Raw genomic sequence first — 15565 nt, 5'->3', positions numbered from 1 at the left:
CCCGGCAAGGAAGACGAAGCCTTGACTGATACTTCGAGTGCGCTCATTCGAACGGAGAACTTCAAAAAACCAGGTTAAGGACTTCGTGTGGCCCACCCCACCCTTTCCTGGAGGCCCAGCTCTGGCTTCCTGTGGGCTTCTTATGATCTCCCCCACTTCCTCCGGTGGTTTCGCCGGTGGAGAAGAAGTCCCGAGAACAGCGAGAAAGAAGGCTCTCTGTCCTGGGTCGGAAGACTCCTTCTCCTGCAGGCCCAGCAGAACCGACTCCTTTTTACCAGTCTTCTCAGGACTTGTTCCGGTTCCTTAGCATCATCACAAAGAAGGTGAAGGATTTGGAGCAGGGGTGAAATTCGGCAGGTTCTGGAGAACCAGTAGCAGAAATTTTGAGTAGTTCGGAGAACCGGCAAATTCCACCCCCAGCTGGCCCCCAAGTAGGGAGGGAATGGGGATTTTGCAGTATCCTCCTCCTGCCATGCTCACCAAGCCACGCCCACCAAGCCACGCCACACCCACAGAACCAGTAGTAACAATTATTTCACCACTGGTTTGGAGGCTAATTTGGAGAATGGTAAAAAGGAGCCTGTTCTGTGGGCCTGAAGGGGAGGAGTCGGGAAAGCAGCCCAGCCAGGGATGTCTTCTCCTCTCTGACGGCTGCAATCAAATTACCGAAAGTGTCAAGCGTGATGCAATTCGCCATTCCTAGCTGTCATCTGACCATTTCTTCTGTTCAACATTTCGGCTCCAGTTTCATTTGGCAACTCAGTGAAATGTGAATGGCCAGAAAAATCGATCTGTTGTTTCCACAGGTAGAAATAACTGCCAAATCCAAGGGTGAGCGTAGCGATGAAGCTGGGCGGCCTCTGCGGCCTCTCTCTCTCTCTCAGAAGCTCTGCTTGGACCACCACCCACTGCCCCACTCAGCCACACACAGTGCTGGGCTGGTTTGTCCAGCTGCCCCCCCCCTCCCCAGGCGGTAACACTCCCTGAGAGGAGCACAGGTGAAAACCAACAGGTGGCTCAGATCCGTCTCTTGCCTCTTTAGCAGTAATAAAGGAGCTCAGAGGTTTTCTTCCTGTTTACACTTTTGCCCTTTTGGTTTCATCACCAGTTAATAAACAAAACACACACACAGCCACCAACAGCTTCTCTGACTTCTTGGGAAATTAATTATAGAACGGCTTTACTTGAGTAAGCACACACCTTTTGTGCACAGGCAAAAAAAATAAATATCTCTGCCTGACCCTAACCCTGAGTAGCCGTGCCATGGCTTCATTTTTTCTTTTTGAATGCTACCTACTTGGGGCAAAATGGAGCCTTCTTTACCTTTCCTGTTTTTAATTCCCCCATTTCTGTTATGCAGCCTCCGACCCGAAGCATTCGGTGCCGTCTTGGACGGCTGCTCCAAAGCCTGTAAGTGGAGCTGGTTCACCACAGCTGGCATCCTGTGCAGAGAAATAACAGCAAGAGAAGCCAAACGCCCGTCTTTCCCAGGGCTCTCGCTTCCAACCTGGAGTGCCATTTGTGCCAGGTGTGTCCAAAATATCACCTGGATTTGCCAGATGTTGGGGGAAAGAATAGCTGTGGCTCCATCGGTCTCCCTGGCCGGACTTTGGATATCCATTCGTTTTTTCCCCAAGACGCCCAGGGGGGCCGATTCATCCTGAATGTCAGACTCTCCATAACAGTCTCTTTCTGAGGGCCCCCCCCCGCCTGCCTGTCTATCACCCCACCTTTGTGGGATGTTTGGGGTAGATTATTCAAGTGTTGGGCAGATATTTCTGACAATTGCAGTTTTCCTTAGCATCAGAGGGCAAAAACTTTTATATTTATTAATATTTATTAACCCTACTTTCAGAAAAGGAAAACCACCTGTATTTTTAAAATTATTTTCATACAATGATGAGCCTTTTAACCCTCAGTGTTATCCTTGGCCATTCACTGTCACTTCCATTTTTTAATGGAGTGCAACAGTTCAGAGATAAATTAAATGACCCCTCAGATGGTACAGAGGCTTTGCAGCATCTCCTTCTACAGCACCCACATCCATTCTAGTCTACAAAAAGTAGCCAAGCAGGATGGGAGGCTGGCAACTGGCAACCCCTGCCCGACTTGCTTTAGGCCTAGAATAAAAAACCCTGGTAGAACTTGAGCAAAACACCTGGGAGGGTTGGGTGGATGGATGGATGGATGGATGGGGCTAACCTTTGCCATCCCTCCTACAGAGAAAATGCTTTCCTGGCACCCCTCGGACTTTCCTCAGCTCTGTAAAATTCTGCAGGCCCCACCCAGAAGGCTCCAGCCCAGAGACTTCGGCTCTGTTGGAAAGTCCACCAAGAGCCTCATTGTCCCTTTGGGCGCAGTGACCCAGGGAAGTGCCAGCCGAAGCCGCTGCTGTTCCTGGCAGGGCGGCTTTCTTTGGATGCCAGGCTGGTTGCCATAGCAACTGAGCAAGGCAGTGCGGCGTCTGGTGGTGATGCTGAAGCGAATCTTTCCACTCGGAGTGGTGGGGGGGGGGGGCACCTCGCAAGGCGGCACGTCGCACTCGTAAGCGGCCGGGCCGGAACTCAGGAAGCCCACAAGTGCCGGGAGGTTTTCTCAGCAGCCGCCGCCGCCGCCGCCGCCGCTCGGTGGCTCTGCTTCCTGGGAGGAAGAAGCCCCGCCAGCCCCCAGCCCCCCTCCCCGGCAGAAACGGGCAGAGACCGAAGCAAAGCGGGGAAGCCCCCAGGAAGCCGCGGCAGTGCCAGGCAGCAAGCAGCCCCCTGCCGGCTGCTGCCCCGTTCCGCTCCCTCCTCCGGGGCTCCCTTCGGCCGAGCGGCTTTCAGCACGGGCTAAGCCCGGGGTCGAGGGCGGCCGAGGGTCGCCGGCCTCCGCAACCCGCCCGGGCAGCTTCTCCGCGCGGCTTCCGAGCGGGGGCAGCTGGAGAAGGAGCCGGGGCCGCTTCTCCGGCTTTGCAGCGGCTGCGGCGCTGGAGCAGAGCCTCGGGGCTCTGCCGGGTCCTCCCCGCCGGCTCAGGAGGGGCCGAGGGGAGCGCTGGCCTGCGAGGCTCTTCTGGCCGCCTTGGCCCGCCTGCCCGGCGCGAGGGAGGGAGGGGAGGCTGGAAGCCCCTCAGCCGCCCCCGCCCGTCTGGTGGCCCAACCGCCCGCCCCGCTCTCGTCATCGGGGGGCGAGGCAGCCGCGCCTCTCTTCCGACGGGGCCCCCGCCCTGCCGGACCCAGCAGCCATAAAGGCGGCGAAGGCGGCGAGAGCATCTAGGCGGACGTGAGTCGGCGCATCTGCAGCGGAGATGGACGGAGCGACGGTCGGACGAGGGATGGAGGCGGACGGCCCCCCCGAGCAGAGCAAGGTCAGCGCTGGGGGCGTCGCGGGGCGGTCGGGGCCCCCGAGGGTCTGGGCGGCCAAAGAGGCGCGGCCTTTGGGCTGCCTGGCTGGGCTTGGGCCAAGAGTGCTTGGGGGGACCCGGCAGGGAAGGGGGCATTGGTTCGAAGGAAGGATCGGCCTCTGGCCCGAGCAGGGTGGGGGGCTTCGAAATCCCGCGTGGGAAGCCGGGCGGAGGGACGGGCGTCGCTTCCCCAGATGCATTGGCTGTAAAGTCGCCACGGCCGTATCAGCGAGGACTCTGGCGGACTCCTCCGGCTACCTCGGCCGGCTGCTTTGCAGGGCTTCCTTCGGAGGAGAAGGAAGAGGGGTTGGTGGAGCGAAGGGGGCAACGGGAGATCGAAGGCCGGGTGGTTTGGAGCTCCGGAAGGGCACCGGGGGAGAGGCGGGCTCGTCTAGGGCTGCCCCCCCCCCGTCCGAAGTCTTAGCGAAGACCCTCCGCGGGCGTCAAGGTCATCTGGAGGTGGGATGGAACAAGCGCCCCGCAAAGGGGGGGGGGCAAGATCCACCCCCCTCCTTGCAAAGGTCCCTTACCTGCGAAGGGGAGAGGAGGGGGCGAGCAGCTCGCTTGCAGATTTCCTGCCATTTTGTTGCCTCCCCCTCCCACTTCTACTGTTGTGGCTGCAAAGGATGGTGGCCTGAAACAAGACCCCCCCCTCCCTCCGTTGGGGGTAGCAGGCAGGACCCCCGTCTGGTTGCCTGGAATCCTTCGGACCTTGGAAGAGCCACGTGGTTTGTAGCTCTGTAGCTACAGGGCTGCTGTTGGGTTAGGCTTAGGGTTGGTCCTTAGCCCTTCGCCCTCAGTCTTAGGTAATTTACATACCTTCCTTGGCCTGCTGGGTAATTTTTCCCTGTTTTGAAGAGTATTTAAGAGTGGTAGCTGGGAGGGGTGCTAAGAAGCCTTAGCTGAACGTTTGTTGGAGGTTTAAGACACAACCTCAATCATGAAAGTGGGCACTAAATCCCTTCTCAATGTCCCTTTTAATCTATTTGTGCAACCGTGGAAGTACAGGATCGCTGCCTCTTTCTGCTATCTTTTAGCATCACAAAAATTAAAAAGCAAACCAGGCCAGTAAAGCAGTTAAAAGGCAAACAATAATGGGGAAGAAATAGGAAGCCGAACACCACTGGGAGCAAAGATTCCTCCTCCCTGGACCAAGAGAAAACTTGGGATCACCCACAAGTGCTCCAGACAGTTGCTCCTAAAGGGGAGACGGCAATCTGCAGTCAATTTGAAACTCTGGGAGATGAGGAAAGAGGCGACTTGCTCAATTTGCAGCCGTCAAAAGGACAATGGATTTGTAACTTCCTTTTCTAATCACTTTTTGGAAATTGCTTATTATTTTTGTTTTTAGATTTTAGGACTGTTGAGAAACATGTTTTCACAATACTAGTTGAATTTCTTTCAATCTTTAGTGAAATAAGTTTTAAATGCAAGTTTAAGGACATTTTTGTGCAATAAAGAGCAAAAGGTTCATTAAAATGTTGATTTTAGAAAGTTGCAAACTGATTAATAGTCCTGATATATTTGAAATTAATAATATGACTACTTTCTGTGGAAAAATGCTGTTATACATTCTTAAAAAAAAGAAAGATAGGATGGGACTTTGAAGGTTGGACACTAGAGGGAACCAGAAAGAACTAAAGAGTATAATTAAAGGAGAACAATACTTAACTCTGACTTAAAATAAAATGGAGCAGAAAACTTTAATATTGGACGTACTGAAAGATGCTTTTGAACTGTGGACCCCGAAGCTAATTTCTAAAGAATCTGCCATTATAGGCTATCTTTAAAAGATGTCATGCAAGATGACACCTTTAAAATGACACGCCATAAGAATGAGATGGGAAAATCCTACACTGGATATTTATAAATGAAACCAGTTGATGTCTCAATAATTACAAGGCATATATAAACTGAAAGAGTAACCAGGATACTTATTTTACACTGGATTTACAAAACAGACATTTTGAAGACTTTTGAGAGAAGAAAAAAAATGAAATCAAGCTCTAGAACATTATCTGAAGCGATTAAAGATTATGTTTGTTAAAAAGAAGGAATTTAAAGTTGGTTTATTTGATCAAGGTTAAAGTAGATACATTGTTAACTCTGGTAACTCTTAATAAAGGATGAGGGAAAGAAGGCATCGTCTGCGGTATTTTAATAGAAGGGGAACAGTTACTTATAAATTCTTTATACTTTTTTGCTGTGAAGAAAGAAACGATTTTATCTATCATATATATATATATATATATATATACTCTATTTTTACTAATTCTATTCTATTTTTTAATTATTGCATTTTTAAACATTTGTATTCTTTCAGTTTTTATTCATTTTTATATTTTTAATTGTAATGTTGATAAAATTATTACGTACATACAAAAAGAACTCCCTAATTTTGGAAGTGCAAAGTGACAGCTACCAAGGGCAGGGATCCTTTTCACTAGTAGCCTGAAATAATAGGGGCCTCCCACATCGCTTGCCTCCCTCCAGCCCAAAGGGGACCCAGGAGTCAGGCAAGGGGGGGGTTCTGGGGGGCGGAGGAATCAAATGGTTCATTTTACTTGTTGCTATGGAAACATGGGCTCTTGGGCGGGTAGTCAGCCCATCTGCTGGGGAAAGGATAACGGGGGGGGGGGATGGAAGGGATGAGATGGCTTAAGGGGTTTTATCTGAGGATTTGGTGGTGGGGTCCCACCTGCGGAAAGGCTCTTGGCATTTTGGGCATCCGTAGAAGTTTGGCAAGAGGCAGAGAAGCCCTTTGACTACCCTCAGAAGGAGACGGTGCCCCAGAGGTGCCTTGAGTGGGGTGTGGGGGTTCAGGCCAGCAGCCGAGGGACCCTGACTGCCAGCTGCCCCCCACCCACAGTTTCTCTCCTCCCTCCGCCCCGAGCCCTGGGAAGGAGCAGGCGAGGCAGAGCCGCTGAGGTCTTGCCAAGGGAAGTCCAGGGACTGTTCAGGCCCGTGATGGCAAACCTATGGCGCGCCTGCCCGTTGCTCTTAAGGGTGTGCATGCATGCGCAATGATCAGCTGGCTTTTGCACGTGTGGCAGTCCTGGAAACTGGGGGAGCTGATCTTCTGGTTTCCACATGCGAATCCACTCCAGCCAGCTGATCGTCTCACACACACACACACACACACACACACGCCGAAAACCATACAAGGAGCTGCCTGGTGCAGGTGCGAATGCCGGCACGCCCTCTGGGCAGCTCCTCTTCTGGGCCACGTCCCCGAGGTGTGCACACAAACGGGCTCCCTTTTTGGCACTTGGTGCCGGAAAGGTTCGCCATCATTGGTCTGTTTCCAGGGGTCCCGGCTGGCTTGGATCCCCCCCTCCCATGAAGGGTGAACCGGAGGGCTTTGCCTTCTTAAGGGGAGCCGCGAGGCGGTTGGCCTTTGGGGGGGAAACGCTGACTGTGGCCCTGGTGTCGTTTCAGAAGAAGATCACCTTGCCGCTTCTGGCTGCTGTGTCCGTGGCAGCCATTGGATCCCTCCAGTTCGGGTACAATACGGGAGTCATCAACGCTCCTGAGCAGGTAAGGGGGCAGACGAGGCTTCCTGGGGGTTTTCTGCAGCAGCAGCAGAGATGATGGGGAGGAACCACCGGGGCAGAGCCAGGGGGAGGAGGGGCCCCCCTGGAGTCGCTCAGGCGCCTGAGAATGAAGGAGGAGGAGGAGGAACTTCCAGTTGTGCGGCGGGAGAGTGGACAGCTCCTCATTGCCGTGTTGTTTGGGGGGAAAAGGTGAGGACACGGAGCCTCGGGGGCTTTCGTGGAAGCGGAAGGAGCATCTCCTGGGGAAAAAGGGCCGAGGCCAGAAGCTGGCAGCTCTCTGTCCACCGAGGCCGGCTCAGAGGTGGGGATGGGGGCAGCAAGGAGGCCTTTCCCTTCCCTGAAAGCCAAACTGACTCAGTGTCTGGGCTGAGTAACAGGCGGGGGGAGGGGGGGGGCTCCTGCACGGCTGAGCTCAGAGGGGGAGGATCCTCTCCCCCCCCAGGGGCCCTTTCTGCAGAAGGCTCGGCCTTCCCGGCACCTGCCGCCCACCCGGTGGAGCAGCCCCCGCTGTGGCCAATGGCCTGGATGAGGCTGCCTGACTCTGGCAGCTGTTTTTCAACAGCTGGGCTCCCCTCCCTCCTTCCCTTCAGCTCGGGGAGGGCCCGCCAGAGAGTGGCCTGTCCCCAGGCAGCCGGGAAGGGCTTCAAACGGGGAAATGGGGTAAGGGAGCCTCCCCGTCTCCACCTTCTGGTTCTGGACCTCGAAATGTTCCCCTTCTGCTGCCATTTGTGCCTCCCGCCACAGAAGCCGCTGCAGCCCTTCCTCTTTCCGTGGGGACACGAATTCCCTCCTCTCCTGGGGGTGCCGGGGTTAGGGTTAGGGTTAGGGCTCCTGGGGGGATCCTGGGCCAGAGGGGCTGCCTCAGCTGAGCCTCCCTTGGGGAGGGAGAATTGGGGGAAGGACAGAGTGGGGAGGCCTCCCCCGCCAGGAGTCCCCTTGAGGTCTCATCAGGCGCCTTCTGGGTGTCCTCCTTCCTTGGGGAGTGAGAGTCACCTTCCCCTCGGGAGAACTTCGCCAAGTCACCCCATTTTTGGACAACTCACATGGTTGAGCATTTTGAATGAGAATCACTCTAGATTCATTTTTGGGGGGAAATGACCCCCCCCTTATTCAGGATCTAAAAAGAAGGAACCATTTGAGAAGGATAACACCCCCCACCCCCACCTCCAAAGGAGATCCATCAGCAGCCGCAGTGGGCAGTGGAGAAGATCCTGGGAACATCTTCCACTCCAGCTGAGATTAAATGGATCTCTGGGATTCTAGCCCTTTGGAGAGACCCAGCCAGGAGCCCCGGAGCAGGTCTTATTTCAACTGTGAAGCTGCATTAATGGATCCTTGCAAGGCTGGAGATAAATATCCCTCCCTTGCTCTCTTTCAAACCTCTGGCCAGCTGGGGAAGGGGGGGGGCTCTGTGGGCTGAGGCATCTTGGCAAGCCAAGCCAGTCTCCCAAGGACATTCCCAGGAAGGAGGACACCTCCCCAGCCACGTGCCACCCAGGCGGGCTGGACGTCTTTGCCCAGCATGGTCAGGCAGGGACCAGCCGTGAAGCATCCTTGGCAGGCTCTGGGGAGGGGGGAGGAATCTGCTGAGTCACAGGGGGCTGGAAGGACCAAGGAGAACTGCCAGGGATGATGGTGGCAGAGACCGGCCGGCAGCCTTAATCTCTCCGGCTCCTTCATCCTGCCAGCCTTCCCAGCTGTCCTTTTCCCCCTCTGTGGCCACAACAGGGAAAGGAAAATGACTCAGGGGAGTCCAAAATAATTTGTCTCTGAATTAGGCCATGAAAATGGCAAGAATTGAGGAGGAAATGCGTGAGTCTCACTCATCCAAAGGATGACTCATGTGCCGCATCCTGCCTTCTACGCTCATGGTGGGGGGGGGGGGAAGAGGAGACAGGATAACGGCTAGACGGGCTCCTCTCCTGGCTCACCCGCCAGTCTCTGGGCTGGTCTCCTGCTGCCCCCTGGTGTCTGCGCAGAGGATCCCGCACGTGTGCACACATGTATGTACCACCCTGAAAGGAGCAGCTGGATCCAGTCCAGGGTGGGCAGGGGGCTGCTTGCGGCCAGAGAGGGGCTTTCCCCCCCTTTTAACAAAGCCCCAATTCCCTTTTAAGGAAGGAAGCCTTTTACAGCCCTGCCAGCAATTTAACCCTGTGGGTACATTTAAAGAGTTGCCCATAATGAAACGTAGCTTTTTAGATCTACCAGCCGCCCTTTCATGGAATGAACCTGGTGGGTGTCGGAGAAGCATCGGAGACCCCTGTGTGGTCGGATGAAAATACCCTTGTAACATGAGACAGCGAGCAGTTTCTCATGGGGATTGAGAAAAACCTGACTTGTCTGAACGTTGAAAGTTACCCAGCCAGGATCTACTTAAGTAATCTCCTGGTTTTTTGGATCTTGGATGCCTTCCTTGTTGCCTTCCGCCTGCACATCTTCATTTCATCCTGGGAACATCTACGGTCTGATTATCTTTCCTTTGGCACCTGTTCTTCTCCAAAAACGACCATCTTGGAGGTTTTTCTCAGAGCGGCAGAAAGCACAACTCCGATTTTGTCGTGCAGTTTATCCAGAATGAGGAGCCATTCATAGAATGGGATGAGGAGCACAAAGAGCTTCTTGAAAATGCGATTTCGAGAGAGATAACTGGGTCCCAGCTTAGCCAAAACAGAGCCTGAGCTGTGTCAGTCCAAGTATTTGAGGACCTGATATTGGCAAGGAATGCTGCTATTCAAGTAGATACTAGGAAGGACTTGCGTGCTTCTCTGTCCCACCACCGGTGGCCCTGATGCCTCATTGCTCTTTGGGGGAGGAGGAGGAGGAGGAGGAGGAGGAGTGTGAACTTCGGGTGGCCAGCAGCCAAAGACCCTCTGGGTCACGTTGGGTGAACGCAACCACCGGCCTCACAGTGGGCAGCCTCCCCATTTGCTTGTTTTTCTGGAAGGCCTTCGGGAAACCGGGGGGGGAGGAGGAGGAGGAGAGGGGGGGCGCTTGGCCTGGGCAGAGCTCCTCGTCCTCTGCAGGAGGGGTCTTCTTCAGGGGTCTTTTTGACATCTGCCCTGATGAGGGGAACTTGTGAGACCTCCTGGGCTGGTTGTTGTCCTCCTCTCCTCCCCTGGCCGTCCTTGTGGTCTGACGGTGCTCCTTCTCCGCTTCCCCACATTTTGCTCCTTCTTCCGCTTCGGAAACTCCTGAGCTCCCTTTTTAGAAGAATGCTCTGTTGTCGTTGTACGCATGTACACAGCACACCCACCCACTCTGTCCTTGCAGATCATCAAGGGCTTTTTCAACGACACATCGCTGGAGCGGACGGGACACTACATCTCGGAGAAGCTCCTGACCGCCCTGTGGTCCCTGTCGGTGTCCATTTTCTCAGTCGGAGGGATGATTGGCTCTTTCTCCGTGGGTTTTTTGTCAACCGATTTGGCAGGTAGGTGAAGAACGGCAGAGGAGGCATCAAAGGAAGGAAAGGGAGAAGAGGAAGAAGCCGGTGAATGGGGGGGGGGGGGGGAGAAGAGAACCGTAAAAGAAGTGGGATTTTTGAGAGACCGAGAGAAAAGGGTTAGAAAAGGAGGAAGGGAAAGAACAAAATGAAATGTGTTACAACATTGTTGATGGTATGTAGCTAACTAAGATGTGAGGGAATTATAGTAACATTATTAATTGTGGGTAACTAAGTTAAATGCTGATTGCATAAAAAATTGAATTTGTCCGGTACCTGTAGTAAAATAGAAATGACAGATGGAAAATGAAACGATAAATCTGGTTTACCTTTGAAGGGGCAAATAACGATATTGTTTATGTATTAAGAAGAAATTTAAATTTAAGATGAAAAAACAATATGGCTGAAATTGGAAAATGGGAATATGATGCAAAATGAATTATGCACGTGAGAGGATGTTAAAGGGGAAAACCCGGGTGACATTTGGTTTATAGAAGAATTTTAAAATTGGTGATGAAAAATAAAAACCTTTGTTTTTTAAAAAAAGAAGGGCAGAGGAGGGGCGTGGGAGATGAACCGGGCGAGGGGCCCCAGTCCAAAGGGGGGCCTTGAGATTAAGCTACGACCGGGGTGGGGGAGGTTGAGCCCCGCCACAAGGGAAGTGCCTGGGTGGCTCCCCCACAAGGCCAGGACTTCCAGCCCCTGGTGCCAACGCCAAGAGTCCCCCGTGGGCCTCCTTGCCATGAAGGGCCGAGCGCGGCTGTCCCAGAGATTGGATGAAGCCTGAATTCGAATGCTGTGCTGGCGCCCCAGATGTTCCTCTCTCTCTTCTCTGCCCTTTCCTGGCGCTTCCTCCAATCCTCTCTTCTCCCTCCAACATTCCCCTCCTTCCCGTCCAGGCGGAATTCGATGCTGCTGGCGAACGTCCTGGCCATCGTGGCTGGCATCTTGATGGGCTGCTCCAAGCTGGCCTGGGCCATGGAGATGCTGATCATCGGGCGCTTCATCGTCGGGGTCTTTTGCGGCCTCTGCACCGGCTTGGTGCCCATGTACATCAGCGAAGTCTCCCCGACTGCCCTGCGGGGGGCTTTTGGCACCCTGAACCAGCTGGGCATCGTGGTGGGCATCCTGGTGGCCCAGGTGAGACAGCCCTCGGCAGGCGGGCAGGCAGGCAGATGGCTGCCTCTCTGGGGAAGAAGAGATGGGCGCTCCAAGGGAGAGGAGTCTTTGGTGGGATGAGCCCCGTGGGGTCTGGGGCTTGGTGGGGAGGACTTTGTCTCGGACCGTCTGGGTCTGCTCTGGGCGGAGGAAGTGACCCCTTGAGCCTCAGCAGCCCCACGGAGGAGCTTCTCCAGGGAGCTGCCTTGGTCCCTCCCTGGTCTTTGGGGGCTTTGGGGCCTGACCCCCACGGGGCCTCTCTTGCCTTTCCCCCAGATCTTTGCCTGGATGTCATCCTGGGGACGGAGAAACTCTGGCCGCTCTTGCTGGGGTTCACCGTCATCCCAGCCCTCCTGCAGCTGCTGGCCCTGCCCTTCTGCCCCCGAGAGCCCCCGCTTCCTGCTGATCAACAAGATGGAGGAGGAGAAGGCCGTCAAAGGTACCCATTCTGGATCTTGCTGGATTTCACTTTCTGCCCACTAAGAAGAGGGTTCCTGGGGAGGGCACAGCTGGATTCAAACCCCAGCTGTCCTTCCTCCTTGTTGAGAAAAGGGCAACAGAGTCTTCACAGCTGCTCCCTCCAGATCTTGGAGGGCTCCGGGCAGGAGGTCCCTCTGTGGTTTCCGAAGTTAGATCTCCGCCTTTCTTGCCCCCCTCTGCTGAACCGGCAGGAACAATTCTTTCTTTGTCCTGCGGATCAGGTTCTGGCACGCTGGAACGCTGCACAGCACAAAAGTCCATGTGTGCGCAGAAGCCTCTCCTTCCCGGCCAAGAAAGATGGACTATTAGCTGTCCGTCAACTCCAGTGCTAGCGAAGGGGTTTCTGTTTCTCCCTTTGCTGCCTTACCAGGGCAGGACGAGCGGCTCCGTCAGGAAGAATCTTTTCTAGACATAAACCGGGTTCCAAACAGCATCTGAAATTAAATCAGAGTCCAAGGCAAAGTATTGCTCAAAGTTCCAATTTGTTAAAAAGAGCCACGTTGGCACATCTGAAAGCTTCCCAACTTTCCCACCCAGCTGAGAGTTCAAGATCTTGCCCCCCCCCCCCCACAAGTCCATCCCATGGCCCAATCTCCCACTGCCATGCTGGCAGCTTCCACCCACCCAGTTCTGGCCAAGTGCAGAGACAAGGATGACCTTGGATTTCTAGGAAGGAATTTTGTTATGGCTACATTGCATCTCACTCCGTACAATCCCCCCTCCCATTTCCCCACCATAGAAAATGCCCAGTAGAATAACAGAAAGTGTGGCAGGCCAAGAGACCCAAGAGAAAAGAGGGCTGCAGGACTGACCCTCCAAAGTGAGACGGCCACATGTGTCCTTTCCCCCTCAGTGCTCCAGAGCCTGCGAGGCGTCCAGGACGTGTTCAGCGACATCCAGGAGATGAAGGAGGAAAGCGCCAAGATGTCCCAGGAGAAGAAAGTCACCATCCCAGAACTCTTCCGCTCCCCAGCTACCGCCAGGCCATCATCATTGCCATTGCCTTGCAACTCTCGCAGCAGCTCTCGGGCATTAACGCGGTGGGTCCCCCCGAGGGACAGTCATCTCTCTGGCGGGAGACCGGAGGAGCTGGGTCCGTGTGAAGGCGGGAGAGCAGCCATAAGAGGGGCACCCATAAGGAATTTGAATTTTGAATTTGAATTTGAATTTATTAAAATTTATAGGCCGCCCTTTTCCCTGAGGGGACTCAGGGCGGCTCACAATCACAAGGAAGGGAAGTGCAACATCAAAAACAAAACAAAATGTGAACAAAGAAAAAATAGTAAAACACAACTTTCGTTCAACAATCAAACACTCGGGCGGGTGAATTAGGAACCTATCCCCAGACCTGCTGGGAGAGCCAGAATGCCCGCTGCAGGCCCCCTCTGCTGCGTGGTTCAAAAGGGGCAGGAGGGGTCAGTGCGCAGTGACCATTGTGGGCTTGGGGATCTTCCTGTGGTGGCCTGGCACTTTGGTTTGGCTTTGGGTTCCTGGTTTCAAAGAAATGGCGCTCACTGAGGCGCAAGAGAGTCCTCCCTCCCTCTCCTGTCCTTCTCGCAGAGCTCAAATTGTCCTCCCTCTTCTAAATGCCGCCATCCGCTCTCCTCCTCCTCCTCCTCCTTCTAGGTCTTCTACTATTCCACAGGGATCTTCAAAGATGCCGGAGTCAAGCAACCAGTTTACGCCACCATCGGGGCCGGCGTGGTCAATACCGTCTTTACTGTGGTGTCGGTAGGTGGTGGCAGAGGATGGGATCACCCTGAATTTGGGGGGGGGTGTTTGAGGTGAAAGACCCTCCTGGAAATCTGGAGGATCTTGTGGGAGAAAATATCAGGGGCGGCTTTGAGGGCTGGTGGGGAGCCATGATGTTAAAGAAGAAAATGGGGCTTAAATCGAGTGTGGCCAACAAGTTGACCTGGGATGGGCTCATCACATTCTGATGCCTATCAGATGAACACTAAAGGCGCCCGTGTGGGTTGCCTTTAAAATGTGGCCCCACGCTGGACCTCCCTGCTGAGGGGGGGGGTTCCAGAGGGTGCAGTAAATGAAGTCAAGGACGGTGGTCACCACAACAGGATCCAATTGACCATTTCATGGAGAGTTTTTGGAACGTTCCCTGGTATCTGACCCTACGGTGGCAGTTGGGAGACCTGCTGCCCACCACAATCCTGTGTGTCCTCCTCTCCCCATTCTGCAGCTTTTCCTTGTGGAGTGGGCGGGGCGTCGGACCCTCCACCTGGTTGGCTTAGGAGGCATGGCTGTCTGCGCAATCATCATGACTGTGGCCCTGGCGCTGAAGGTAGGTGGCAGCATTTCTGGTTCGTGGTAGCCCCCCTCCCAATTTGGACTGAAGTTGCACGCCTGGAGAAACAGAATGGCAGTTTCATGTCTGGAGCTGCATCTCTTAGGGGTTCTACCTCCCACCCTCCCACCCCCACCCCACCCCCACCCCCGCCATGCATGAAACCACTAATCAAGTTTCCTCCCAGTCACAGGTTGTGCAATCAAGCATAGAAATAAGACAATCAAGGCCACTTTGCACAGCTGCCTTTTAGAGATAAGAGATTCCCTTCTACAGGGTTTGTAGAAGAAGAGAAAGTCCTTGAGATGCCTTCCTCCCAAGCGGTTTAGGAGTGCAGGAATCAAAATGAACTATACACACACACACACACACACACTCCCAATGCTTAAGTGGCCAATTAGATTGAAACCAAAACTGATGAAACACAAAGTGCCAGCAAATCAGTATAAGTGTGTTGGGAAGGTAGAAAGTGTAGAAGGCGTGTGATATTTCTCCAGGTACCTCTCCACTTTTAGCCATTTCTTTGACTAAAATGTTTTCCTGGCCAAACAAGGCCAGAAATAAGAATGAGCCGTGGGTGCTGCTCATCTCTGCTCAACAGAGCAGTCTGGAGTTGCGCAGTCTCTGCTTGGACCTTCTGACCCAAGAAAGGTCCCTGGTTGATTGATTCCCAGGTGAGCAGATGGTTGGGATCAACCAGGGCCTCCCTGGGATTACAAGAGGTTCACTCGACACTCTCTTGTTTTTGCAGAATATCAAGACTTGGATCAGCTACATCAGTATTTTTGGCACTTTGGCCTTTGTGGCTTTCTTTGAAATTGGACCCGGACCGATCCCGTGGTTCATTGTGTCCGAACTCTTCAGCCAGGGCCCTCGTCCTGCAGCCGTGGCGGTGGCTGGTTTCTGCAACTGGGCCTCCAACTTCCTGGTGGGCATGCTCTTCCCCTACGCAGAGGTAAGGACTCCACGCTGGGCCTCTTGGTGGGCCTAGTGTGATCACAGTGAAGTCGGCTCCTTTCCCCTGAAGTTGGCCATCAAAAAGGTCCCACGGTTGGGGAAGAGAAGAAGGAAAGCACAAGCACTAAACGGGGGCAAGGACTGCAGGTTGCTCTGGTGAAGGAGAAGACGTTGAAGGGTGGGCTTCACTGCAGTTCATTGCACACATGTTGGCTTGAGCAAAGTTCTTGCTTCTGCTCCTCATGAGGAACCAGGCCATGGGAGGGGTCCTTCTCCTCGCCTGCTCCTGG

General features: G+C 53.9%; 2 protein-coding genes across 2 annotated transcripts; both read left to right on the top strand.

Annotated features, from left to right (window-relative positions):
• The first annotated feature begins 3034 nt into the window (after positions 1-3034).
• Positions 3035-11692, top strand: LOC148043938 (solute carrier family 2, facilitated glucose transporter member 3-like). Its single transcript, XM_087724921.1, is given in 5 exon segments — positions 3035-3343; positions 6818-6916; positions 10207-10339; positions 10342-10366; positions 11278-11692. Coding segments are annotated over 5 exon segments (657 nt in total). The 5' UTR covers positions 3035-3283; the 3' UTR covers positions 11618-11692.
• A 233-nt stretch (positions 11693-11925) lies between these two features.
• Positions 11926-14432, top strand: LOC148043937 (solute carrier family 2, facilitated glucose transporter member 3-like). Its single transcript, XM_087724922.1, is given in 5 exon segments — positions 11926-11975; positions 12870-12986; positions 12989-13056; positions 13643-13747; positions 14214-14432. Coding segments are annotated over 5 exon segments (447 nt in total). The 5' UTR covers positions 11926-11950; the 3' UTR covers positions 14346-14432.
• The last annotated feature ends 1133 nt before the right edge of the window (positions 14433-15565 follow it).

The sequence above is a fragment of the Thamnophis sirtalis genome, unplaced genomic scaffold (genome assembly GCF_051295495.1).
Source record: "Thamnophis sirtalis isolate CommonGarterSnake01/CBP01778 unplaced genomic scaffold, rThaSir2_p1.2 scaffold_10, whole genome shotgun sequence".
NCBI lineage: Eukaryota > Metazoa > Chordata > Lepidosauria > Squamata > Natricidae > Thamnophis > Thamnophis sirtalis.
This window is presented reverse-complemented; position numbering and strand designations above follow the sequence as displayed.